This window comes from Ctenopharyngodon idella, chromosome 2, assembly GCF_019924925.1.
Source record: "Ctenopharyngodon idella isolate HZGC_01 chromosome 2, HZGC01, whole genome shotgun sequence".
In the NCBI taxonomy this organism is placed as follows: Eukaryota; Metazoa; Chordata; class Actinopteri; order Cypriniformes; family Xenocyprididae; genus Ctenopharyngodon; species Ctenopharyngodon idella.
The window spans coordinates 8,958,154-8,985,973 of NC_067221.1; the positions used below are offsets into that span (position 1 = coordinate 8,958,154).

Sequence of the window (27,820 nt, forward strand, 5' to 3'; positions counted from 1 at the left end):
TCCTTTGAGGTAAACTGTTCAGTGTGAGCTGTTTATTAGGCCTTTGATTTGTCATGTGTCAGCTTGTGCTTGCAGGGCAAGTGTATACACCGTTTGTGGCTTGTATATAGTGGTGGTTTGGAGGTCAAGGCTGGTGGTGGTGGTGGTGGTTGGGGTTGATGGGAAGGATCTCATTTTTAAAAAGGGAAAAAAAGTTAAAGTTTCAAGGTGGAGATGTGAAAAAAGTTAAAATCCAAACGCACAAAAATGAAACGAGCTGATGATTCATGAAGATGGCTTTGAAAAAAACCAAGACAGCATTCAAAATGTGATTTACAAAAGATCCAAGATGAGGGAACCTTTATTCAGTACACAAAAAAACAAACACTTGATATATCTCTAGCATAATAGCAGATAAGATTATTAAAAACATTTAAATTGCTTTAGCTTTTCTAAGAGATTTCTTTGCAGTTGTTTGCAGCTGAATCTCAGATTAGTTTGGTGACATCCTGACCCTCTGTTCTGCTTCAATAGCTGATCTCAAAGCCTGGTAAGACTCTATAACAAGAAGAAAAACAATTTCAATGCAGTAATTATATCCGTTACATATCCTGTGCACTGGTGCAGAATGCTCTGGTGACCTTCATAGCAAAATAATTTACCTTAAATCATTCATGTACATTTGCGTTCAAAAGTTTGGATGGCATTTTTTTTTTTAAAGAAAATAGTTTTATTTAGAAACGACGCATTAAATTAATCCATAGTGACAGTAAAGATATTTATAATGTTACGGAAGACTTAAATCTCAAAGAAAAATTGTCGCAAAAACAATTATTTCACAAAAAGATTAATCAGCACAACGGTTTTTAACATTGATAAGAAGCATTTCTTGAGCACTAAATCAGCATATTAGAATGATTTCTGAAAGATTATGTGACACTAAAGACTGGAATATGTGGCTTTGCCATTACAAGAATAAATAACATTCAAATAGAAAACAGTAATTTTAAAATTTTAACAATGTTACACAATATTTCTGTTTTTACAGTTTTTTTAAAGAATAAATGCAGCTTTGGTGAGCATAAAAGATTAAAAACCTTACCGACTGCAAACTTTTGAATGGTAGTGCATATCTCAGTTTGGATTAAAAAGAAATACCTTGCAGTTTCCTCATGAATGCATCAATCTCTGGTAAATTTGCTACAATATCAAACGAGGGATATTCCATGGATCTGGCAACCTCACTGCACCCCTGGAAAAGGAATGAGAAATGACTCAAAGGTCTCTGAGCAGTAAAAAAAAAAAAAACACCTCATGCCTGATTCAAGAAATGCATTCAGGGGTAAACAAATAGAAAATGGGCGTTTTGTGATTTCATTGCTATGGGGAGTTCTGTAACTTTTTGAGTGATAGTGAGGTTTAAAACAAAGCTGCCCACTCAGAGCAGGTGTTTACACAATAGACATCAGAAAAAGCCAGAAAGCAACAAACCTTCAATTCTTCATAAAACCTCTCCTCCATTTCTGACACTTGTGATATAGCCTCAAATGCTGGGACAACAGACTCCTGAAAAATAAGTATATTTTGGGGGTTTTGTGCAATTTTTGTACCACATTTCTATAAAGAAATCAAATATATGCATGTATATACACATAAATGTCAAGCTGTGACAGCAGTGACATGCTATAGTCAATCTAAAAGGAACATGCATTAGATCACTTTCAAAAACATTAAACTCGGCATGAAATTCACCTATTTTTGAAATGCATCTTACTGATCTTATTGCGAGCGAATCATCCATGCACACATTTAATTTTCAGTTTTTTTGACCGTGTAATTTTTAAATAAGAAACATTTTAAATGCTTAGCTTGATCTTCTCTGATGACTAAAGCCTTCTACAGTCAATTAGTTTTCTCTGCCACTTTCTTACAATTGACAGCAAACTCACATTCTGATCTGCCTCCTTCCAATCAAGAAACAGTGGATAGAACCAAGTTTTCATCCTACATTTTTTTCTTTTTCAATAATCCCTTTCATTTAGAAGTGTCACAATATGGAAGAAAAGATCTGTCGTGACTTCCGTTTCATCACAACTTTACAACTAGTTCTTTCAATTAGTCTGATTTATAAAAACACAAAAGAAATATATGACTTGCTGAAATACAATTAACTGGTTCAAAATGACTGGTCAAATTCAGTGACTCAAATAAAAACTCTAATTGAATTTGATGTTTTTGTCTTGACTAAGTGGTCGAATAGAATTGTAGCTGAAATTTCTGCCAGGTAAATTTAATATGCACGGCCTGATTCACTCACCTCCTCTGAGGAGTTTCCCTCCTCAGAAAGCTCTAGGTTTGTACCATTCTCCACTGAAGCTCCCTTGGACATGCCATTCAATTCTTTTACCCTGTCAGAAACACAAAACTGACTGTAATACCTACATCACACCACCAGAGGGCCTCCTCGGCCAATCAGAAGCAATACAAGTTAAAGGTAAAAATGAAGCACCTGTTTGCATAACGTAGTGTATTCAGAGTGTATTCACAAGAGCCCATACCGGGTGATATCATTGCGATCTAAAACAGGCAAAATGGAAAAACAAGGAGATTAATGTTACAATAAATAACAGTATTAAAGGTAAGCTCTAAAAAAGGGTTACCCTAACTAGTGATCGACTGATATTGATTTTTTAGAACCGATAATTTGTGTTTATGTGCCCGATAATCGATATGCAGAACTGATATTTATTTACTTTTATACTTCTGTTTTTGACACGATTACAACACCACTGAACTGAACAAACCATTTTATTTATAACAATCACTCCCTCCTTGCATAGAAAACAAAACAAATCTTATTTATACACCAATAAATAGAGGGGTCTGAAAGTGCAAAAAAAAAAAAAAAAAAAAAAAAAAGTGCAGTTACTAAACTGTTTTTGTTGAAAATTAGTAGTCTTTCATGTTAATCTAAATATTACAAAAATAATTTTATGTATAAAAAGCATCAGCAGCAACACTAATGTTAACAATAAGCAAAATAAATGTACAATGTCTAATGTTTTCAAATGGAGAAAATAAATTAAAAACAGAAGTCATATCAACTTTGCAGAAATGTAATACTTCATTTTAAACTACAGTTTTAGTAGATTTATAAGCAGTTTAATAATTCGCTGGATAATGTTAAATAACTGAATAATATTCTCTGGAATATTGGAATATAACAAACAAAACATTGTATTTTATTGCATTTCTCAACTGGTATGTTATATCAGAATTATTAAGAATGTTTTTGTCATTCTAGATTATGAAATATCTGCTGACAAAGTGCTGTTTATCTACGCATTTACACATAACTATACTTAAACTGCGATCGCTCGCGGAGATAATTAATTTCCAGAGAGCTGCGTTTACTTGGATGTTTATTAGCGAATTAATAGTTATATAGTAAATGTTTATATAATTACGGTGTTTTAAACAAGTGAGTCTTATTAAAAGTTACATGCGGTGGCCGTGCTGAGCATCAACCCGCTGAGTGAACAGCAAAATCCAGACGACTTCACGAGACTAATGATGAGCATAGAAAACACAGAGAGAATTCAATTATTTCCAACATGTGCTCATTCATGGCTGTATTATTTAATTCATGCAAAGTTACATCTTTATTGGGACAGGACATGACGGATTATCTTACGTGGCTCCGTGAGCTTGTCTTTAAGAAATAGCTACATAAACTGCATACACTACATACATTAAACTACATACACTGCATAAACTAGCTACATTTCAGGCATTTATATAACACACTAATTTGTGCATTAATGGCTGTTATGTTGAATAAAGTTTACTAATTACAGCAAAGCAGCAAACGTGCACGCCGTTGTCTCGTCTCCCCTCAGATGCGCTGTAATGGTGATCCTGCGCGCAATTCTCAAAACACCCACAAGATGGCGGCGTTTATCGGTAAATCCGATATTACAAAACCGATATCCGATAATGGTAAAATGCTTAAATATCGGGGAAAATATCGGTAAATCGATATATCGGTCGATCTCTAACCCTAACCCACTCTTCTTACCATACATGTCCTTGAATTTTCTCCAATGAAGGAGTCCCGAAGCACCTGGGTGAGTTTGCTCATCCTGAATGGAATGTGCTCGCTGTTTTGACCCAGAGACCGGATACATTCCTGAAGAGTCGGGTAAGACATGAAAAAGTTATTGCATTAAAATTCTGTAACTACCAATTACTTTTGTGTTTGTAGGAACGGTGAAACAAGTTACAAATTCGTTTCTTGCAATATAATTGAGCAGCAAACAAAAGCTATAATCAGAGGCCTGTTGCATGAAGTCGGTTTCAGTTCCTTCCCAGGTGAGTTTTAGATTAGTTTGAGCAAACTCTGGTTTTTAGGGCTAAAGAAGGTGGATTGTTTTTTTTTAGCAGGGTTCATTACCAAGGTAACTTGTATTACACGGCATACCTGCTCCAGAGCAGGTTTTATTCTGGGTTAGAGATTGCACACCAAAACTGGACCAATCAGCTGTGAGCACAGTGACATATCTGATGCAATAAAGCCACTCCCCCTGTGTCTCTTGCTCCAAATTAAAGAGCTAGTTCACTCAAAAATTAAATCTGTCATTAAGTACTCATCCTCATGTCGTTCCACACCTGTAAGACCTTCGTTCATCTTCGGAACACAAATTAAGATATTTGTAATGAAATCTGAGAGCTTTCTGAACCACACATAGGCAGCAATTTCATTGCACCTTTCAAGGCCCAAAAAGGTAGTAAAGACATTGTTAAAATAGTTAACGTGACTACAATCATTCAACGTTAATGTTATGAAACGACAAATACTTTTTGTGTGCAAAAACAAAACAAAAATAACGACTTTATTCAACAATTTCTTCTCTTTCCTGTCAGTCTCCTATGCTGTTGACGTAGTGAACACAGTGCAACGCTTCCGGGTTCTACGTCAGAACGCCGACTCAGTATCGGCTATAGACGTGAGCAGCAGGACGCATGCGTGTGATGCTGACGCAGGAGCTAGCCAATAATGAGATTTGCAATTGATCTCTGCAATTTGACAGAATTGAATTGTGCCGGCGAGAAGTGAATCAAACGGACGTTTTCCATGTTCCGCGTGATTGGCTGTTCGCTGCACGTCACACTTTCAGGTGCACACGCTCTACAGTTCATGACAAACTCTGGATCAAACCCTGAGTTGACAAAGAATGTTCATACTGAGTGCTCGCTGAACCTGATCGAAACCAGGTTGGATTTGTATGGTTTTGTCAACTCTAAACCTAGAGTTTGTTCAACCAGCTTCATGCAACAGGCCTCAGTTGTATGAATACCACCTTTCAGATGGTTTACATAATTTAAAAGTTTGGGAAAAAAAAAAAAAAAAAAAAAAGTAAATAAAAATAAATAAATAAATAAATAAAGTAATTTGATAAAGTATTCAATATTTCCACCCTTTCATATTGGCAGTAATAGAATAAAAATGTGTGTATTAAAACATTCACATGACCATCAGTCTGCAGTAGACAAGAAAGCACCTTCAAAGCCAGCAGGCTGCGGTTGATCTCCGCAGTCTCCACTATGGTGTGCCGATCATTATTGCTGACATCAGTGCCACGTTCATTCCCAGCAAGGTCCACCAGAGAGAACTTCCCATAGAGGAAATTCCGCCGCCTTAGGATTACTTGCAAAACCGCATGTGAACGCGATGAGCTGGCATTGGCAAACGTTTGGCCAGACGTTCTGGTATAAAGTGAGATAGAGTTTAAAACAGAATAAAGTATTATTTCAGATTCAGTTAATTAGTTCAACAATAACATTGCATTGACGTCACTTTCCCACCGGAACACACCCCCTCAGCTGGACTGAGTAGCAAAACATCCTGCAACATGACTAGATTTAATAGGGGAACTGCAGGAGTAAAACAAACAATTATCTTCTTAAATTAAAGGAAGTTGGACTTGACAGTGTTCCTTACAACTTACCAAAAAACTATAAGTCTTTGGACATTGACAATGTGGCCAGGAATCGAATTTCCTGACATTTAATGATGCCAGGGAAATACATGAAGCAAAGCCTGTGAATGCTTTATCTGCTAGACAACACTATAAATACAGTATAGGTAGATATAAATACGGATGATCACTTACACCATTGTTATATATCGTTATATCGGCCAGCCCTAAAACTTAAGTACTAAGGAATTACAGACAAAACATTATGACTTTCTGTAAAGCTGCTTGGAAACTATGTGTATTGTGAAGCACTAAAATTTGACTTGACACTTGGTTGTACTTCAAGATGGGATAAAATGATCAGGACATCAAATGATATTCTGATTGTTTCAATACATTTTGTAGAAACTTTTAAAGTTATCTGGATAAGTGTCAGCTGTTACCATGCAGAGATTGCAGACAATACAGAATTCCATGCTGTAAGCTGAATCCATTTAAGAACTCCTTTGTGCTCCTATCCATCTAAACTTGCTTTGTAAGGAAAACTGGGTCTGTCAACCATTATCCAAACATTCCTCCTCTTTGTAGAACACAAAACTCATCATGAATTTTTTTTGACACACACACACACACACACATACATATATACATATATATATAAAAAATACACACACACACTAATAATACTAAAATAACACGGAGATATAAGAAGGGATGGTTCACCCCAAAATGAAAATTAATTTACAATGAAAATTCTGTCAATAAATTACTCACCCTCATGGTGTTCCAAACATGTAAGACTTACATTCATCTTCGAAACACAAATTAGGATATTTTTTGATGAAATCTGAGAGATTTCTGTCCCTCTATAGACATCTATGCAACTACCACTTTGACGCTTCATAAAGAGATTGGAAAACTAACCCATATGAATTGAGTGATTTAAATTTTCTGAAGAGACACAATCATTTTATATGATCAACAGATTTAACATATTTATCAACTCACACATCAGTTGTGGTAAACTGAACTCGTTTGCTTGACGTGCGAGAACCAATGAGGTTCATTCTCGTGTGTTACGCAGCATGTTTGAGCCTCCGCAAGAGGTTTGCTCTCGCGCATCAAGCATGTTCGGCTGAGTTTCTGTTTATGTTCACTGATCAATGTTTATATGTGAATAAAAGCCTCAATTAAATCTGTTCATCATATAAAGCAATTGAGTCTTTTTAGAGAAAATTTGGAATAAACCACTCAATTCATATGGATTAGTTTCATATGGATCAGTTGCACAGCGGTCTATGGAGGGACAGAAAGCTCTCAGATTTCATCAAAAAGATCTTCATTTGTGTTCCGAAGATGAACGACATGAGGGTGAGTAATTAATGACAGAATTTTAATTTTTGGGTGAACTAACCCTTTAAGTTGGAGCTACAGCATAAACATGGTCATTTAAGACAAAGCATTAAACTTAAAAAGGTTCTTAAAAGTGATTAGTTAATATTTACCTGCATGCACTTCCCTTTTCAATCATCTTGATGACGTCATCAACAGATGACACGGGCACTTCCTGCAGGCCAACAACATTGACCTGCTGCTTCTCATCCTCCAAAACACGCAACTTTGCTTTCTTATTCAGCAAGTCAAACACCTGCAGTGCACACAAACATCATCATCATGTCTGAACAAGTACTTTATGCTTTCAACCACAATCTAAAATCAAATCAGCATAAAATCAAATAATAATATGACACTTGTTTAATTGAGCATAAAGAGTACATTCATCATTTGGGAATTTGAAGTTTATTTGCACTTAAATGACATAAGAGAAAACACTCTCAGCCATCAGTTTGATAAGACACTACAGAAATGTTTTGGAAACATGTAATACAATATGTGCAAACCTTGCCATTGTAGATCTCAAAAAAGGTGACATATGGGCAAAGGTCCATATCGGCATATCGCTTTTGCTTCAGGAGGGTAAATACATCCTGTGCTGTGAAGTATGCAGACAGATTAATACATGAGTGAACATGGATAAACGTAACAGCCCACTATGTAAAGTACATTTGACAGTTACAATCACCTGCAAGGGCGTAAATCCCTTTGGAGCTGTTTTGGCTCTTTCCAGAAAAGTCTCCACCCATAGTCTGTAAAGGATGCCTAAGATCAACAACATCGAAAGAGTTTTGGATTTTTTTTAAAAGCACAAACAACTTACATGAGTTTTTCCACTGCCTGTTTGGCCATATGCAAAGCACGTCGCCATACCACCTTCGAAAATGGTCTTAACCAGAGGTTTAGCGGTGAACCTAAAAAACAAAACCAAAAAACAACATTTGAATATTTTGTAGATTAAACAATTACAATTGGCATATTTATGGAAAAATTAAAATATTCCATTATTTAGGAACAGTTCACTCAAATGTACATTCTGCCATTATTTATGTGGAATGTGAAATACAAAGTTTTAACTGGTAATGGCTGCTCTATTCCATGTAAATACAGAGCATGATTTGTGTTTCTAGAAAGAAAGTCATACAGGTTTGAAATGACACGGATGAGTTAGTGAACTAATTCTTGAACAAACAACACCTGCTGTAGGGCCCTTTGAAATCCGTTCCCCCCCCCCCCCCCCCCCCCCCATGTCTAATTAATTGATATCATGAAACTTATACAATTTAACAACAATTTATTAAAAGTTTAACAAAAATTACATTTTTAGGGCCCTATGAAATAGGTTTTTTTTTTTCTTTAATTCCGTTTTATTTTGACCAAATTCTGTTTTAAGTTTTTTGGATTCCATACTTTAATGGTTTAATTAAATTTTATTAATCAAAAAGCATATCTAATTAATTGAATTCATAAAAAAAACAAAAACAAATGTATTATTATTATTATTATTTTTTTTTTTAAATCATTTCTATGAAATATATATTTTTTTTTTTCAGAAATTCTGTGTTGTGTATTTTAATTTTTCTGGCAATCAAATGAAGGCATAAAACATTAATTTAATTTATCTTTTAATCATATGAAATTAAACCATCTTTTCTGTCAAACAAACTGCTGCACAACAGAGATTTACTGTTAAAATTAAAATATGGAAGATGTGTTTATTCCTTAAATATAGTTTAATATTAATTTACTATTATTATTATTGTGTTAGTATTATTACTACATTGAAACATAGCTAAATTCTACTGTACAACAGTAATATATTTATCACAATTTCTTTAAGTTAAACCACACTTTTTTTTTTTGACGGGTTGTCTTGAAGACCTTTGAGCTTCTGTGTGTTTATGATATGATGATAGATTTTGTCAAATGAAATGGTAAAATGCTCATGAATTGACTCTCAAAGCAGCTCTGGAGATGAAGTTCATGCATTCATATCCACTTATAGTAGGGCGGCAAAGGCTGAAAACACCACGAGCGTCACGCATACCTCAGTGTGTGTGTGTGGTAAATGAAACCATGCGTCTGCGCCATTCAGTCACACAGAGACATGCAGAACATGCAGGATTTATATTTAAATCTTTTGCGGTATAATATTCACGGACACTAGTCTATATTGCGATTTGATTTTAAGTGTACTGACCTACTTTTTATTTATTCATTAAAAAAAAAAAAAAAAAAAAAAAAAATATTTGACAAATCCGTGAATTCCGCGTTAAAGTAAAGTCCGTTTTTGTGACTGGATTCTGCGATTTCGTACGCGTTTTCTGCATCTTGGAAATCCTACTGCTGGCCATGTACACACATGGTAATTAACATGAAAATAAACATGATAAATACCATACAGAAACTCAAAATACTCAGCTACCTGTAAACCAAGTCATTAGTGGCATCTTCATCGAATGAGTAATCAAAATGGAAGGTCTGATTCTCCAGGTACTTGGTCAGATCCACTTTCTGCTTGGGCTCGTGCAACAACAGGGCTCCATTACCAGGGATTGTGACAACATCAATTTCTTTCTTTGCCAACTCTGAACACAAATAAATGAAAAATGCATGAAAACTAGTCGAAAAACAATAAAGAGTCAATTGGAGAGGTCATATCAGCAACCAACCTTTTTTATTCAGCGGACGTTTGCGAACACAGACACATATTCGGTGAGGTTTGACCTTTAAAAAATAAAAATAAAAATAAATGCACCTTGTGTTAAAATAATATGAATAGATGATGATGTTAATATCATGCTCAGTAACTTACAGGATCGGACAAGGACATGGGTACTTTCTCCAGGGTCTCTCTGTATTCTTCAATCATCTGGTAAAACTGCTTATTAGGGCGACTTGTATCTCCAAACTAGAAATAAAATAGTGAAAAGAGAAATTTGAATACATTTTTGCACATTCCCACTTCAAGACTACAAGTCAGTGACCAAACATTAGAAAAGTAAAAAAAATAAAAAAAAAATAAAAAGATACATTAAGTTAATTATACTAATTTAAAAAAAAAAAAAAATGAAATTACACTTTATATCCAAAAAATAAAATAATTTAAAGTAGATTAGCAAATAAATTATATAAGTAAATTAGCAAACAAATTTTCGTACTCTTCTGAATGCAAGTTCAATGCAAAGAGAAAAAAAAAAAAAAAAAAAAAATAATAATATCAGAATGGTTCAGTAATTAAGCAACAATAATAATGACCACAAAATGGGTGAAAAAGTTCATAAAGAGCTTTACAACTAAAGGTGTAATATCCGGATCCAATACGGTACCTTTCCTCTCTTTGGTGCTTCAGGAAGTTTAGCTATCGACAACCGTTTGTTTGCCACCTTGTTCATTTCCGAGACATGAGACATGCGATGGCCTAAAAGATTACAATTACAACAGTTTAGGCAAGTGTTGTAGATGTTACAAGCCACCACATCCATGATGTCAAAGCACGCATGACCAATTCAAAACAGTACATACTTGGTGGACCCATGGGGGCACATTTGGAAGCCTCACTTTCACATATAGCCTCAACGGTTGGTAGCAGAGGAGAAGCTGGCTTTGAAACAAGTCTCCTCTGGTAGCCTGCCAACCCAGATGGTGAAACAGAAATATACGCAAGATGTTTGGACAATGATCTGTAGAGTTTCAAAGCTGACAGCACAAGTGAGCTGTATGGCTGACAGTCCATTAACCTCACAGATTAACAATCAATATCAGTTCATGCCAATCCAACACAACACAACACAACCTGTTACTTGACTGCATATCTTAATGTCATGTTGATGTAAAGACAGACCTGAAGGTTTAGGGATCGTAGATGAGGGAAGATCCTGAGAGAGAACTTCTTCTGCAGCTGTTGCAGAGACCACAGGTGGAGGGGCAGGCTGTCGGAACAAGCACGTTTGACGTGTGGTCATCCTTCTAGAGGCTGAAAGGGGCAAAAATGTTACATGAACTCTCTGCAATTCAGTGTGATTTATTATTAATGTTTAGCCTAGGGCTGCCCCCTAACAGTCAACTAATCGTCAGTCGACCAAACATTTTATTAGTCGGGGAAAAAAACCTTGTGGTGAAGTCACTACATCCGTGAGGGACAGATCGTTAATGGCAGGTCCTTGTGGTAATTACAGTATGTCAAGCAGGAAATCCAAACGTTCGCCCATCATCCATCGACCTCAAATATGGCTTATCATTTGAAGTAGTAGCAACTTTACATGGCTGCTCGCTCTAACGTTAACCTAGATAAATGTGCGCTATTATTAGGAGCATATTAAAGTGTTTGTGCGGAGTGCGGAAGCTGAAGTATTAGTGCGCCGGCGCGATCACTTTCGTTTTTTCCTGATAACATCGGAAACAATTAGAGTAATACATCATTTGAAACTGTAAAGGATCTACTTTTATTTATGTAAACTTACAATAACAAGAAACGCTGTGCCTTTGTAAAATAAAGAAAACACACAGGATGTGCTTTCTGCCGTCTCAGTCTCTGTGAACTTGAGCGCGTCAAAAAAGAAACCAAAACTCACTGTACATTTGCCTCACAGACATGAGAAATATATCTATAGAAAGCTTGAAATGTCAAGCGATTGTCAACCAATTCAAATGGAAAACAACTATTCTCAGATTATGTAATCCGTATAAATCGTGCATACTGCGGAGATAAGTCAGCAGTGTCGACTTAATCTCTGCAGCCGAAGACACAGAAAACATTATCAATAAATTATTAAAATGTTTAGACAGACTCCTTGCTGTTTTTTCATGACACATTCATAATCATTACTTTTGCCGGTGCACTGTGGCAAGCTTTAAGTGTGCACTGATTAGGCTATGTACTACATATAGGCAATTTAAAGGCTTATTATTATGATTTATATGGCTTATTAATATACACGTGCGGTTAGTCGACTAATCGCTTAAATGAATGACTGCTAGTCAACTAGAAAAATATTTAGTCGAGGGCAGCCCTAATTTAATCACATCAAGGTACAAATAGAGAGATTTCCAAAGGAAAATAAAGAGCATCACATTGTCAACACTGCCACTAAATCCAAAGGCGATCCTATGGACAATACGAGAATCTCCAAACGGTTTGTCATGATTGCATTTATCAGCAATAAAATTGGACAACAGTACCATCTCTTCAACCTCATAGTGTCTGAAAATGTGCAGAAAGTACAGAAAGAAACTTCTTAAATGATTAAAAGAACAATCATTGCCATATGAAACCCAAAAGTGAGAAGCCATTAGCCAGAGTGTTTTGATCGCTGCTAGAACTAATGACTATCTCTGTGAGACAGAGAGAGGAATTTATAGCCTGTCCTATTTTGATACTTTGTAGAAAAGATCATGTGGACAGAAGTGGGAAGAGACACCCTGATTATGTCTAATGATAAGAGTTCAATTCAGTGATTGGAGGGCATGAAGAAAGCATGCACTTCATGCAAACCTGACTCTTCAGATGGACAATCCTGAGGAGCAGCTTCAAATAGGAAACACACCATAAGATTACACTGCTGCAGGTCAGGAGACCAACTATGAATTGGAGTAAACCTACTGGAAACAAACTTACGTTCTGAAGTAGGTATTCTTGATGACCTTGAAGGAAGCTCTGATGCTCTGATGTTCTGAAACATACATAACGAACTGTGTAAATGGCTAAGCAGTCAATTGTGTATGGAGTTATTTCAGACATAGCATGTGCATGAATGTGTGTAAAATACAGAAATGCATATATTGTCCCATATGCCCTGTGAATTCAGCACCAGTGTAGTTCCTCACTGGTCTTCCTCTCTTTCCAAACTGACAGCTTCTCACAGATGTTGTAGAAGAAAGTGTCTAGACTGATAGCATTACTATGGCAACCAACACGCACATAACATAAAAATAGATCCAATTTAATCCCTAAGGTGGATAGTCAATTCTTGAATAGAATTTGAAAAACAATTGTGCATTTGAACAAACCCAAAGACACAGCTGTTTTATACAAGGATTTCAGGATAAAAATACAGAACTCACTTTTGCCATTCTTGTCACAGGTGCAGCAATAGGGGCTGGGGAGGGCTCTGGTTCCTCTTGACGAGATGGTTGAAGGTGTTGCATAAGGTCAGAATTGAGTTGCTTAAGTTCATCCATGTCAACCTAGTGTACAATCAATTTATTAGTGTAGTTAACGAAGACAGAGCATTGGCTGTACAAGTGCAAATACCAACAACACCTGTGGTCAACTTATTAACTGCTCTATACAGTGAAAAAAAATTATGTACCAACCTCTTTTCCTTTAGTCATGCTCTTCTCAGCCCATTCCACATTCACTGTGGCTTTGGTTACATTGACAGTTTTCACAGTGGCACTGTGTATTCTTCCTGCATTGATGGGAAACAGTGCCATAAACAACAGCATTTGAACTTTGAGATAATTCATGCCGGACTTTCCTCAGTGGTGCAAAAAAAGGTGTTATTCACTTTTATTGCATCTTTTTTTTCCCTCCATACAATAAATTGTTACAGAGGATGCTATTTAGCCTAACAGCTCCTTTTGTTTCACAAAATAAACCAAATAATATTGGTTAAGGCTTGGAATAACATGAGTTATAACAACAAGAGTAAATAACAGAATTCTCTCTTTTTTGGTGAATTATTCTTTTAAAAAATAATCCCTGCCAACTAGGATGTGTATGTTTCCTACAGGACAAGTAACATGCAATCCTAGGACAAGTAAGTACAAGGAGAAATGACACGTTGTTGTTTGCATTATTTACACATTAGTTGTTAAAAAAATTGATTTTTTTTTTTCTGCGTAATTTTCAAACTTTAGACACCTCCCGCTGCAATCACTACTAGACGTTGTATTGTTACGCATTATGGTAACTTTAATTTGACATCAACAGATTTGATCGTGCAGTTGGTACCTGTAAAAGATTAGCAGCTAGCAAACAAGCATCTTACCATCACTACGACTTATATTGACAGCGAGCCCAATAAGAAGTTTCGACAATGCAGGATCCATCTCAGAATATGTTTTGTTATTTACAGTTTTTGTGGACGTTTCTAAATCTCAGAATTGAAATAAGTATTTTTCTGCCACTTTGCCCTTACGTATCGTAAACCAACATTAACCGCTCTGCATTCAAAAATCGTCAGCGGAAGTTATTGGATTATTTAAGTAGGTGGTGCTTCATTTGGACCAATCAGAGCACGAAAAAAAGACTGACATTTCAATACACTAATAAGATCGTAGTAGTCTTTGCTCGCGAACTCTGGCACCACATGAGAACCTGCTACATTCAAAAAAACGTCAAACGTACATTTACGGGTAAACTCATGGAAACGAGACTTTAAAAGTAAGTGTCTTTGAGGGAAAATGGTGTCAAGTAAGTAATAAAATACAAAAACATCACTGAGGAAAGTCATAATACAAAAGAACAAATCAATTTCACACAAACATGCTACTGATACAGAGTGTAAACAGTGCAAAACAACGTTTAGATTATCTCAATTATTGTTTTCATTAAGAAACTGTTACATGTCATTTTCAGTACTACAAAAGTTTTAGACAGAGTTTGAAAGGCCACTATATCACTCATACAATAAATGTAATATAAGTAGGCTACTCTTGACTGGAAAGCGAAAGATTCTGATGTAGCCTACTGAATGCTAATCTCCACAAATTAATACATATTTTTAATATCAGTGAAATACTACAAGCCTAATTTCCTGTGCTCTCAAGTTTTTATTGTAGTTGGAAAATAAACGAGTTATTTAGCTTAATTAAAGAAGATAATTATAAGTTACTTTTTTCTGTGGAAAATTAATTTATTTTGCTAGCTGCTTGAATTCTCATTAAAACGTTTCCTCATTAAAAAGTTATACATATAAAGAAATGAACAGTACTTTTGAAAAGTATGTGTACAACAATGTAGCCTTTCTACAATGGCTTTGGCAACGTTTGCTTTCTCCTTATCAGGTAGTGCAATAAAAAAATAAAAAAAATACTGAGCACACCTTTAAAAAAGCAAGTGAAAAATTTGTTCTTTAAATCACAATTTAGACATTATTTGAATTATTGTAAAATCAATTAAATTTTGAGGTTGAAAAACAACACATTGAATTTTTTTTTTTTTTTTTTTTTTTTTTAACTGCATGCAGGTGACAGATGTGAATGCATGGAAAACACACAGTATTGTTTGTTGCGGAGTCACCGTGAGTGTTTCTACCATTACCTCAGATTGAAGTCTTCTGGATGTATTCACTTTTTGGCTGTTATTCTGGATTCCTTTATATAATTGTTGTTTAACTGTTTGTAGCTAAGACTAACACTAGATTTGTAAATACGTTCTTATTGTTAGAGTTCATAAAAGAATTCTTGCCTCACAAAGAAGTAGGAAACAAAAGTGCATGAACAAACACAATCTGTGCCAGGAAAGGGTTTATGAGATAGACACATTAATCATATATATATGAAAAGAAAATGTCACAAATGATCAAACTAAATTTTATTATATTATGCCACCTAATTTTTCATATGTGGTAGTCCTTTTGAAATCATGATCGTCTATTAAGCCGTGGCTTATCTGAAAGTGGTAATATTCCTTCAGAAGATGGAGGAAAATAGTTATTGTACTTTTTTCTACTCTAAATTTTCCATTAACTTTTAATATACATATAATATTTGAAATGGCTTTACTTTGAAGGTGCTTTTTATTATTTTTATTAATTTATTATAGGATGATATAGGTTTAATGTATGTTAAAGGTCTTCAGTGTATAATGCATATACCTCAACATGCTGTATGTTTAGTGTTAATGTAATAGTTACTTAAATATATTTATTACTCATTTTAAGTGTTTAAACAGCACACATAGATCACAAACAGTAAATGCAAGGTTTGAGAAAACATTTTATTTACACTGTGATATAAATAAAAATAAATATGAATGTTCAGTTATCCACATTTACTTGAAAATGACTAGAAAATCTGATAGGACATGTAAGAAATAAAGATTTTCTGCCTTTAACTGTTAAAATAACACTAATTAACATATAGCTACTGAATATTATTCAGACTTAATGAGAATGATCTTAAATGAATCAGTTTCTGAAAAATATGGTAAGATAAAAGTAAATAGATTTTATAATATTATATTTTTACACAAGTATATTATGTAAATTATATTATGTAAATATTGCATATATTAAAAATATAGAATAAAGAAAAATAAATTGAAAATATGCATTTTTACCCAATCAATGCATTTAAAAATGCATAAAATAAAAGCCTCTCTTTATATTTGTGTATATTTTGATAGATGTTCATACATATAAATGTATAGATAATTATGTCTGTTCACAGTTATTGCTTTTTAAAAAAAAAAAATCTATAAATAATACCAATAAATACCACTAGAGGGACTATTGAGCTAAACAGAAACATATTTTGTTGTGAAAGTGACCTGTAAACCACCTCTTGCCATTGCTGTATACTTTTCCTAAACATTCCCTGACTGGGATGGAAGACGGTGCTCTAACCAAACACAAAAGAATACGGATCTGTACCTCTTGGATTTGCATATTGTATGTAGGTGTATTCACAACCCATCCCTGATGAGATCATGGCAAACACTCAAAGTGATTAATCCTTCCCATACTCCTGTGATCACTGTCTCAAGCCTGCTCGTGTTAAATTTTATGTAGCACGGATAAAAGCCTGGCCTTGCCCTTTCACATTAGACACGAAGGAAAGCAGGTTGTTCTTTCATAAAGATTTCACATCATTATAAGTGTTTTCGTCTAGTCTAGTGAAATGACTGCACTTGTCCTTGCACACACCCTCTGCTTAGCAGTTTACTTCCATAGTAATTCTGTCCTTTCATGTGGACAGTCAGTATCAGTAATTTCCTTAAAGTAAAATGTGTTCCCACATCATATATATATATTGTTCCCTTAATTTTCTCTCTTTATTTCCATGCAGATCCCATCTGCTACGAGAAGTGAGCCTTTGGGTAAGTTGCTCTTCTGTTTTGTTCCACACTGATGTCCCCGTCTCTGTGTTTGGCTTAACATTTTAACGAAAAAGCTATTGTTTTGTGTATGTTTTGGGAAATCACATACTCACATTAGCATATATCTCAACTAACATCACAAAAAAAGCTGCACCTGCTCAAAACAAGGACTGTACAGAATTGTAGTATTTATGCCAATGCACAAAAGCTGCAAGCATTTTAATCCCTTAGATAATTTGAAGTTGGAGAACATTTCATCCTGCTGTTTTAAATATTACCCGGGGGGAGCTGTAATTAAAATGCACATTTAATATTTCCAAAAGTACAGCATTGTTAACAACTGAAATAAAAGCAAAATACATGGAGGACTTGTCAGATTTTAACATTTATGAACTGTACTAGGCAAAATGTTTCTGCCATATTAAAATCGATGAAGTAGAAATTGTGAAGGATTCTGGCCTCCTCCTCCTGTAGGGGAAGTGAAAAGCACATTCGCAACCCACTGTGAAAGTGAAACAGGTATCTATATCATATAGCATATTTTGTTCCTTATAACATCAAGGTTACCATTTCAAAAGAAAAATTCTTTTTTAATTAGGCTGTTGTCAAGCTACTGAAATCTGTTAGAGGTTTACAATATCATAAAAACAGTTTATTTTACACTGCAGATGCAGTGACCCTCACAACACTAAGTGTGGTTCTTACATCATAGCAGAAGTTAATGACTGATGTTCCTGTATTCTGCTCCATCATGCTTCTACAGAAGGGTGGTTCCCTGCGGCTGGAGCTCACAGCTCATTTTGTAATATGTGCTTCAGACGTGATTTGTTTAGAAGGAATTTCCAGTTCAGCAGCACAGTTTGATTGATATGTGAACAAAATACTTTAAAGTAGGTCAAGAAGTCAAACTACAAGTCTAAATGACTTCTGTTTAGTTTAGTTTTTTTTTACTACTTATAAATGAAATCTCATTAAATTGTTGAAACAACTTCTTGTAATTTTATTGTAATGTTATTACAAAAGAAGCTAAAAGGAATAAATGAACACTTAAAGGAATATTCCAGCCTAAATACAAGATAACTCACACTTTCTCTTGTTCTTATAAAAAAGGAAAAAATAAAATCAGGGTTACTGAGGCACCAAAATGGAAGAGAATGGAGCCAATCCACAAAGGTTAAAATACTTGTTTTAATAGTGTAGCTACAAGTTTTATACAATATGTGTGTTAACATGATTTTAATTTGGAACAAAATCCCTTACTAATCTTTTCTATGTAAAGTTATATCCAACTTTTACAATTTCGTTGCAATGACATTGGAACCCCATAAACAACTGAAAAAATTATGATTTAAACCACTTTACAGCTCAAATACACAAGTTTTAATGGAAACAAATAATGTAAAAATTTTAGGGGACCTATTATGCCCCTTTTCACAAGATGTCTCTGGTGTCCCCAGAATGTGTCTGAAGTTTCAGCTCAAAATACCCCACAGATCATTTATTACTGCTTGTCAAATTTGCCCCTATTTGAGTGAGAGCAAAAACATGCTGTTTTGTGTCTGTCCCTTTAAATGCAAATGAGCTGCTGCTCCCTGCCTGCTTTCCAGAAGAGGGCGGAGCTTTAACAGCTTGTGCTTCGGTTGCTCAACAACAACAAAACTGGAGAATCTCACACAGCCAAAATGACAATTGTCAGTAATGGTGTTCAGCCTTACATTGTTCAAACCGGAGTCGGACACTGATGGAGAGACTCAGAAAGAAGTTACAACTTTTAGAATGAAACTGGACGTTTCTGAATGGTTAGTGCATAAATTTATGTAGTTGCTGTGGAGTTGATTCAACTCATCGACTAGCATGTGCCGTCATGTTAATCTTTTGTGCAAATCCAGCATTGAATTGATCCTCTTTTGTGAAGCAATCCAGCGTAAAATTACGGCATGGTAACAACACTCTACTACAACTCTTCCTCTTCTCTAAAGCAGCCCAACATGTCCTCACCCCCTTTGTTGTGTGTTCCCGGGGGCAGGGTTTATGTAAATTTTGGGGTTTGTGATGTCACCAACCCGGGAAGAAGTTCGTTGTAGTCCTTACCAGGTGTTTGTTGTAGCCCTTAAGAAGCGATTTCTGTAAAAGAAAATATCTCCCTTTACATTGAACTTTGAGCATCGCAGATGTTGTTTATGCTCTAACAGCAACATTACACACTAACTAAAGTTAAAAAAGTGAAATCTTAATCAAGGACTGCTTTAATGTAAATATAAGCTTCTCATTTTTGCTTTTTAATCCTCCAAAAATTGCCTCACCGTAACCTCAACTTTTTTCTTTTTTTTTTTTGAGGGACAATTCAAAATAGTTTTTGATGGTAATCAACATTATGCTACAAATGCTGTCGAGCGAGCTTAGTTTGTATTGGAGTTAATTTTCCTTTAACTACACATTACGCTCTACAAAATATCCTCAATATGAAAGAAATCCTTTGAATTGCAGTTCCCATTTCATAATTGCTCTACTTATGTGCAATGTCTGTCACTGGAAGCACATTTATGCGAGAAAAAAAACATATACTTTGCAGACATTGCCAGAACATCGTGAAAACTAGCTTGCGTCCACAGAAGAGCCATTTGCTCACACAGATGAGAAACAGATGAACATTTTTCGACATTTGCGAGTAGAGGCAGTGACTGCAATAAAGATACCAAAGATAGAACAGACATTTGGAGACATGGGGTGAGGGCATTGATATAATAACGGCAATATAGCATAACTATTGTGGAATCGGTGATCGAGTTAGAAAAGATGTTTTATCGCAGTTGCCAACATAAATCTTGCTTAGAATTTCCATTTGTGGGGTGGGCGGTTACAGGACCATATGCTGCTCATATTACATTAGGACGGTGGCACGGGATAAGGAGTGGTGGGCCCCTTTGGGGATTGCATGTGAACATTGATGAAAAGAGAACATACGCTCATGAAAACTAAATAAACGAATGCATAAATTACTAACACAGACTGATGGATCTCCATAATCAGCAAGGAAAACGCCTTTGAAGTCATTTCAGTGCTTATAGTAGCTATGATAAATAAAAAGTGAGACATTTATGTTCCCTCTTTCCTTCATTAAGAGTTGTCTGGCTTCAAAAAGTCAGTGTCAGCGTTGATTCCAGAAGTCAGTTTGGTCTCCATTTGTTTTGATGACAGCAGTTATTGAGCTACATGAACTGCATTGTGTAAAACTTGATGTTCATGTTTTCCAGCATGATTTGAGAATGATTCAAAGAGCATCCTGTGCATTAATGTTCACATGGTTACCTTCTTCATTTGATTTTTTTTATTCCTAAATACATTTCTAAGATGTTTGGACCTCACTATATATCTGAACTGTTCTTCTGCAGTGTTCACAGGACACAGGCTGTACATTCTTATGATTTATAAATCAGAGGAAAATAACAGGCATACTCTGAGCTTGGAAAAGCTTAATCAAGCTCGAAAGAAACGGCATCTTGTTATTTGAGGTTCCACCTCTGCGATTGCCCATCCGTTGCGCTCGCCTATTTTGAGATGACAATGAGGTAACTTAAAACGTAGACGTACCGCCTGATTACAAGGCAACATTCGAGCCGTCCCACCCTCCTTCACCACAGAATGCGTGCATACAGGATAATTACCCTCCCCTCTCACACACAATAACATCACATATACACTCACACGCTGTGTGCTGATACAAACACACACAGCTTGAGATGTGCATGGTTTTCATTATAGTGTCTATGATTACTGTTGCCTATTCAGAAGTCTAAATCAGTGTCAAAGCATAGGTGTCATCACGATAACTGTTAAAGGGATAGTTTACCCAGAAATGAAAATGTTGTCATTACTTACTCACCTTCAAGTTGTTCCAAACATGTACAAGTTTCTTTATTCTGTTGAACACAAAAGAAGACATTTTAAAGAATGTCGGTAACCATACGGTTGACAGCACCCAATGACTTCCATAGAAGGAGAAAAAATACTAATGGGTGCAGTCAACTGTCTGGTTACCAGCATTCTTTAAAATATCTTCTTTCGTGTTCAACAGAAGAAAGAAACTCATACAGGTTTGGAACAACATGAGGGTGAATAAATGATGACAAAATTTTCATTTTTGGGTGAACTATCCATTTAAGGTTTTCTATTTGATTGTACAGTAATTTATTTGTCAAGCACGAGGTTAATAATGGCACTGGATGGAGGTGGGAATGAGTCAAAAATATTTTATATTTAGGAATAGTTCTGTTTAGAGCCGCACGATTCTGGATACATTTTTTGCTTCATACAGAGATCACGATTCTGAACAGACAACTAAACAAAATAGCATGTAATTTACTAGAGGTTCTGTCAAAATGTTAATTGCTGCAGTCTATTTAAAATGTTTAATTAATCTGAATGAATTATTTAAAAAAAAAAAAACGTATTCAATGATTCACTCATAAATACTTCACTTCATTACTGGATGAATCAGTGTTTTTGAATGATACTCTTGAATGAATGATTCAGTGACAACTTGTCACAGTCACTTGATAACGATGTAATCGATACAATCGTTATTTGAAGCATCAAGTTACTTTCAAAAAGTGATTTGCTCTATTTTGATTGCTTCTGTAGATATCAGTGTTTTTTAACTGACCTATAACCATTTATCCCAGTACTTCTATGATAATATGAATATTTGTAACACAGAAATAATGATACTGTGGGGTTAAAAAGACTGTTTGTGAAGCTGTTTCATGACAACTGCTCTCTCTGGGTCAGTGGCAGCAGCAGCGCCAATGCAGATCTGAATGTTCGCTGTACTTGTCAAAGGTTTAATAGATGTAGCCAAATCGTTGTCATTTAAGAATTAGATTGTGTGGGTGTTTGAATCGAGATCTTTTAATGACTAATCGTGCAGCTCTAGTTCTGTTATTATTTACTCACCCTCATGTCCTTGTATGATTTTCTTTCACTTTGATTGTATGGAAAAAAAAAGCAGAACATACATTTTTACACGGAAAAAAGAAAGTCATGCAGGGTTGGAATGACGTGAGTAAACAATTACAAAATCTTCGTTATTAGTCAATAACATTTAAAAGCTGTTGGTATATATATATATATATATATATATATATATATATATATATATATATATATGTGTGTATATATATGTATATATATATGTGTGTATATATATATATATATGTGTGTGTATATATATATACACACATATATATATATATATATATATTTACACAGTGAAACCAAAAATTATTCAGACATTATTTTGATATTTTTTATATATTTTTACTAGTATGTGCAGGGCACTATAGTTCATTTATGTAAGTGAGGATAGCAAAATAAAGTAAACTGTGACATATTATGCCCAAAAATTCTAGTAGAACTACCAGTAAAATTGATAAAAAATTTGGGACCAAAAATTATTCAGACACTTTGACCTGACCATGTTTTGCTTAAGTGTTATCTGATATAATTAAGATTATTTTTTTCTGACACAGTTTAACTCTGAGATCTTGTCATATTTTATTACCCTTTTTTTTTAAACTATAGTGAGTAAACTGTAATGATGAATGAAATGTTCAAGGTGTCTGAATATATATATATATATATATATATATATATATATATATATATATATATATATATATATATATTCCCTAGTTTAAGTCATCATGTTTATTTAAATTGTAATGTATAGCTCTAATGTGAAGTCATTTGTTTTACAAAATGGTACATTGATGTAAGCTTAGCGGGAGGCCTGGAGTCTTTTGTGGTGTGTATGGTAGCTATCCATCTGAGTTTTGTCAAATCAAACATTGTTCATGAGATGACATTGCCGTCTCCTCCACCCACTCATCAGTCTGAGTTCAGTGAAAATCACTGGGGCTTGAGCCAGAGCTGTTCATGAAATAGACTTACACAGAGAAGAACTCTCCTTAACTGCTGGACTGAATCGAGTGATGTAATGCATCTTAATCTCGTCTTAGTCCCTTTCTGTAATCATGAAAGGCCTCATTTGTTTTCCAATTTATTTTATTTTATTTTTTTTGAAAAAATGGGTACCACACTGACAGATGAAACAGAGGTTTTGTCACAGTGTTGTTTGAAACATTCAAAAGAAACACTCTGTGAAGACGACTGGTGGGTGGTAAAGAGGAATGTTTGCAAAAAAAAAAAAAAAAAGAAGTTCAAGCTAATCATTTCCTTAATGTCACCAAATCATTTTAAATGCCTACTTTGTACCTGACTAACACAAATGTGTGGATTCACATAGCTTCACAGAGTGAGCTATGTGAATTTTTGCATGCATTGTTGGTGATATGATTCACATTTCAGCTTTAGCGCTGATTTTTGTTTTCAGACATTAGAAGGGGGAAAAATATTATCTGGTAGAGTGATTTAAGCAGTCCAAATGTCAACGTGTTTGTGCAACAGTGATGACTGAATAAAATTCAAAATCCTTGCATTGTCTTTGAACTCACTAAAGCATGTGCAGGGATTGTTTCTTCATGCTATTTTAGTGACTGAGATTTAGTGTTTGTTTTAGCCCTCCTTACAGAGCACTCTTTATTGAATTGGAAAAACAAATGAGTCTCGGCATTGTGCATTGATCCAAAAGTTAATTTAATAGCAGTTATAGTTCAGTTAGTTAAGCTCCATATGAAAGTCGTCTCATAAATCCAATCTGCACCATGACTTCTTGTTCTTCTCTCTACCTACTTTTAGTGCCGTAAGGAAGTGGAAGACTTAGATGAGTGGGCTGGAGTAGGCCTACTCCAAATATATTACATATTCTGTACCACCCACCACCAAAACCACCTGAAGGAAACCCAGCATGAAAACATCATTTAATGGATTGTTCATAATGACTTACAAAAGATCACAAAAATCTAGACGCTCATAAATTTGTGCGGCAAAGTCTACTGCAGCAGAATGTTTCAGGGTAATATGAAGGATTTGACACAATACTGTCCTTGTTCGTCATTTTTTCCACTCTGATGTGCATAGTATTCGGGTAGTCTACATGTCAGTAGCAGTTGAGTGTCATGTGATTTTTTTTTTTTTAATTTCTTAAAAAGCAAACCATCAGCTCTTTTATTAGAGAATTACTTAGAAAATGGAAATTAATTATTGTTATCTACACATAAATTGTGGACATAATGTTATTGTCAGTTCCTTAAATTGCATTAGTTTGCATTGAATCAAGCTGATGTCAAATCACGCCCTCATGTCTTTTTTAATTTGGTCTACATTAAATTTTTATTTTCTGTGGAATAAGGATGTTTGTACAGTCTGTGCAGTCATATTCTTCTCTGGAAGTGTTTGAGTCACTGGCATAAACGAGAGAAACGCCTTGTGGTTATTATTTGATTTCTTGGTGAAACCTGTAAACTCTAGGTGCTAATCATCATGACCTAAAGGAACAATTCCTTAGTCACTGATAATCGTATAGCGAGCTGTTAACCTTAGAACCGCTGCAGGTTGATCATTGAGTTAGTGAGTTGAACTTATTCTTATAGTTTTCAAACAAACGGGTGATTTGATTCACAAATCTGGCTGTGTTTATATCTCACAACTCATTGACCGAGTGATCTGGTTGTAGCAGCCCATAGATTAATAGGGACTTTAAGCAACAGCTGCTGATGGAACGGCAACGTCGACTGGAAGTAAACTGTCAACTGCCGTAGCTAAAGAACGCAAAAATTGCTAAGCAACAACAAAGAGGATGGCTCAACGGATCTTTTAATCATTTGACATAGTAAAAAATAAATTACATTTAAAGAAAAGTAAGAGAATGGTTGCTTTTGACATTAAATGGCATACAGATCCATTTAAAATGCCACATAACCATAAAACATAACATTTACTATTTATCCAATCTGCCATTTATTATCAAGTACGGCAAATTGGCTATTCTCCCATGCTAGATGGTTACAGTAGAATGTCAAGAAGTAGCAGTTAAATTTGGACATGCGCAACAAAACGCCGTTGTATCAGCAGCTGCTGCTTAAAAGTCCCTAATAACTTACTGAAGGGCAAGGTTATCAATAAATAATGATTAAAATGTTGGTCTGTACTTCACAAATTTTAATTTATGGATGAAATGTTTGCTTAATTTGCTTGAAGTTGGTAAATATTTTGGACTAACCCATATATAAGCATTATATCATTTTTTTCTTTGATTTGAAAGTGAAAGTAAAGACTTACATTAAAAAATGTTACAGAAAATTATATTTCAAATAGATACTGTTCTTTTGAACTTTCTATTCATCAAAGAATCTTAAAGAAATCATGGTTTCCACAAAAATATAAGCAAAGCGATCGTTTTCAATTGTAATAACAATAAGAAATGTTTTTTTTGAGCACCAAATCATCATATTAGAATGATTTTTGAAGGATAATGTGACTCTGAAGACTGGAGTATTACTGTTTTTATTGTGTTTTTGATTAAAAAAATGTAGCTTTGGTGAGACTTTTGAACAGTATATACTATGTGTGTTGTTCACTGTAAAAAAAAAAAAAAAAATTCCCTGTAAAATTAACAGTAAAAAAACGGCAGCTGTGGTTGCCAGAACTTTACCGTAAAAAAATACGGTAGCAACGTCTTAGGTTTTACGGGACAGCACTTTACTGTCTATTTTATAGTTCAAAACCGTATCATTGAAAGGTTTATATTGTAGTAATTACGATTCATAACTGTGTATTTTACACACTGTAAAAAGAATTCTGTAAATTTACGGTAAAAAAATGTATTTCATGAACTGCTATAATGTTATTTTACCAACCTATTGAAGTACTAATATCTGTTTTGTACCTTTGTAATACACTGACAACCACCAAACACAGTGGTGATGAGAGTCACATGGTGAATCAAATCTCATCACAAGCAACTTTTCAAAAGCTGAGAAGGACAATACTAATATATAGAAGGTGCACACAGTGTCATTAACACAAACACTGAACATTTTTGCATTTTGCATTTTTGCATTTTCAAAATTTCATGTCTGTTACCATGATGGTCATAGTAACAGACATGAAATTTTAAAAAATGCAATAAACACTAACTTAACAACATTAGATGTAACATAAAACCCCAATGTACATAACTGATAAGAAAAAAACTAAGAAGAAACAGTTATTTCAACAAAAATACATCAAATGTGAAGTGTCACGCAGGGAATTGTGGGAATTTTGCGTTTTTTCACTGTAAATTATACAATGACTTGTTTTTCACTTCCAAAAACTGTAAATTTAACGGTATTTTACTGTAAAATGACATTAAATGTACCGTTAGATCTATTACAGTTATTCACTGTATATAGTACAGAAACTTTCTGTAAACCAATTAACTGTTTTTCACCATAGCATTTTTACAGTGTTTTACCGTTAAAATCGCGATAATTTTTTACAGTGTTGGGTTGTTGTTAACAGGTCTCAGCTGATGTATATTCACGTTGCTTCATTTTATATTACAGAGCTTAGAAACTGTCCAGATTCATTTCTTTGTCTCATTTAGAGTACACCATGAGAATCACAGCACGTCACTGCTATTAAATTATACAGGGCCTCTGGTTTTTGTTTTCTACATTATTGACCAGGACCCTGTTACAAGCCAGATAATCTCATGACTAATAGAACATCAACCGTTTTGATTTCAGTAAAACAGAAAGCCAAACAGTTTCTCTTTTGGCCTATAGATTTATGACGGAGGTTCACTTTTAAGTGTTAGCTTGCCTAGAATGTTCTGATAATGAAACAAAACCTTTTCAGTTTCATTAATAGCATCCCTGTTTGCTCGATATAGCATAATAAATACAGCTTCGCAGTGTAAATTCCTACCTTCCCTCAGATCTGGCAACTCTCGGTCCTGTTGTGTATCTGAATCCAATTTCATCCGGTAACACAGCGCACAGTCTACCTCAACCCCTCGACAGGCGGTTAATTGACTTCAGGCTGGTGAGATGCTTAGAGCAAGGAAAAAGCAACAAATAGATTTACATTTCAGGCTTCAGCTATGGATAGTTGTGACAGCCTTTTAGCTTTTCCTGACAGAAAGTTTTGCTTAAGCTCACAAACCATATATCTCTAACAAAGAGCCATCTGTCGCTGCTCTCTCTCTCTCTCTGAGCATGAGGGGATGAAGAGAAGATGATCTCGTCACACGCGAGCCGCAGAAACGCTTATTATGTAACTGTGGAGGGTCCACAGCTGCAATGAATCTGTGTGCTCTGTAAACCTGAATGTCCCTCTTCGTGTCTCATCAGTTGACCTGTTATGAAACTTTGGAAATTGAGCCTTTCTGCAATACCCAGGCTAATTTAGAAAAAGGATGTGATGCTTTTCTTATTTGGCACCTTCTGCATGTTCATACAAACATTAATGAATGAAGGAA

The 27,820-nt window shown here is 34.9% G+C and overlaps 1 protein-coding gene and 1 long non-coding RNA gene across 8 annotated transcripts in view; one reads left to right on the forward strand and one right to left on the reverse strand.

The window, feature by feature from the left end:
* Positions 1-308: 308 nt before the first annotated feature.
* On the reverse strand, positions 309-27,526 carry kif2c (kinesin family member 2C). Of its 3 annotated transcripts, XM_051918300.1 has the most exons (23): positions 27,505-27,526; positions 27,268-27,392; positions 13,668-13,762; positions 13,416-13,538; positions 12,970-13,024; positions 12,847-12,879; positions 11,197-11,328; positions 10,878-10,982; positions 10,682-10,773; positions 10,168-10,263; positions 10,025-10,079; positions 9,778-9,940; positions 8,176-8,266; positions 8,041-8,104; positions 7,859-7,950; positions 7,463-7,605; positions 5,541-5,745; positions 4,058-4,168; positions 2,489-2,556; positions 2,297-2,387; positions 1,471-1,545; positions 1,138-1,231; positions 309-537 (listed from the first exon to the last, which is right to left on the reverse strand). In XM_051918300.1, exons 2-23 carry the CDS (start codon positions 27,320-27,322, stop codon positions 473-475), a joined length of 2,103 nt encoding a protein of 700 aa, XP_051774260.1. In that variant the 5' UTR covers positions 27,323-27,392; positions 27,505-27,526; the 3' UTR covers positions 309-472. The 3 variants fall into 3 exon arrangements, with proteins under 3 accessions (XP_051774260.1, XP_051774255.1, XP_051774270.1); XM_051918295.1 differs by lacking the exons at positions 27,268-27,392; positions 27,505-27,526 and adding an exon at positions 14,345-14,548; XM_051918310.1 differs by lacking the exons at positions 12,847-12,879; positions 27,268-27,392; positions 27,505-27,526 and adding an exon at positions 14,345-14,549.
* Positions 14,638-27,820, forward strand: part of LOC127525665 (uncharacterized) — a 94,102-nt gene continuing 80,919 nt past the window's right edge. For 2 of the 5 annotated variants that reach the window (XR_007933401.1, XR_007933399.1), the window contains exons 1-3: positions 14,638-14,739; positions 15,545-15,598; positions 17,367-17,397. This is a non-coding gene — a long non-coding RNA (uncharacterized LOC127525665). Of the gene's footprint in view, positions 14,770-15,544; positions 15,599-17,366; positions 17,398-27,820 lie in introns of all 5 variants that reach the window. The other 3 variants (XR_007933397.1, XR_007933398.1, XR_007933400.1) reach the window with 2 other exon arrangements.

Coding starts and splice junctions, on each gene's coding strand:
- kif2c (XM_051918295.1), bottom strand. CDS start 14,405: ATGGATCCTGCATTGTCGAAACTTCTTATTGGGCTCGCTGTCAATATA. Junction 13,025..13,415: donor CTGTGACAAGAATGGCAAAA/GTGAGTTCTGTA, acceptor TGTATGTTTCAG/AACATCAGAGCATCAGAGCT. Junction 538..1,137: donor ATTCATGAGGAAACTGCAAG/GTATTTCTTTTT, acceptor TTCTTGTTATAG/AGTCTTACCAGGCTTTGAGA.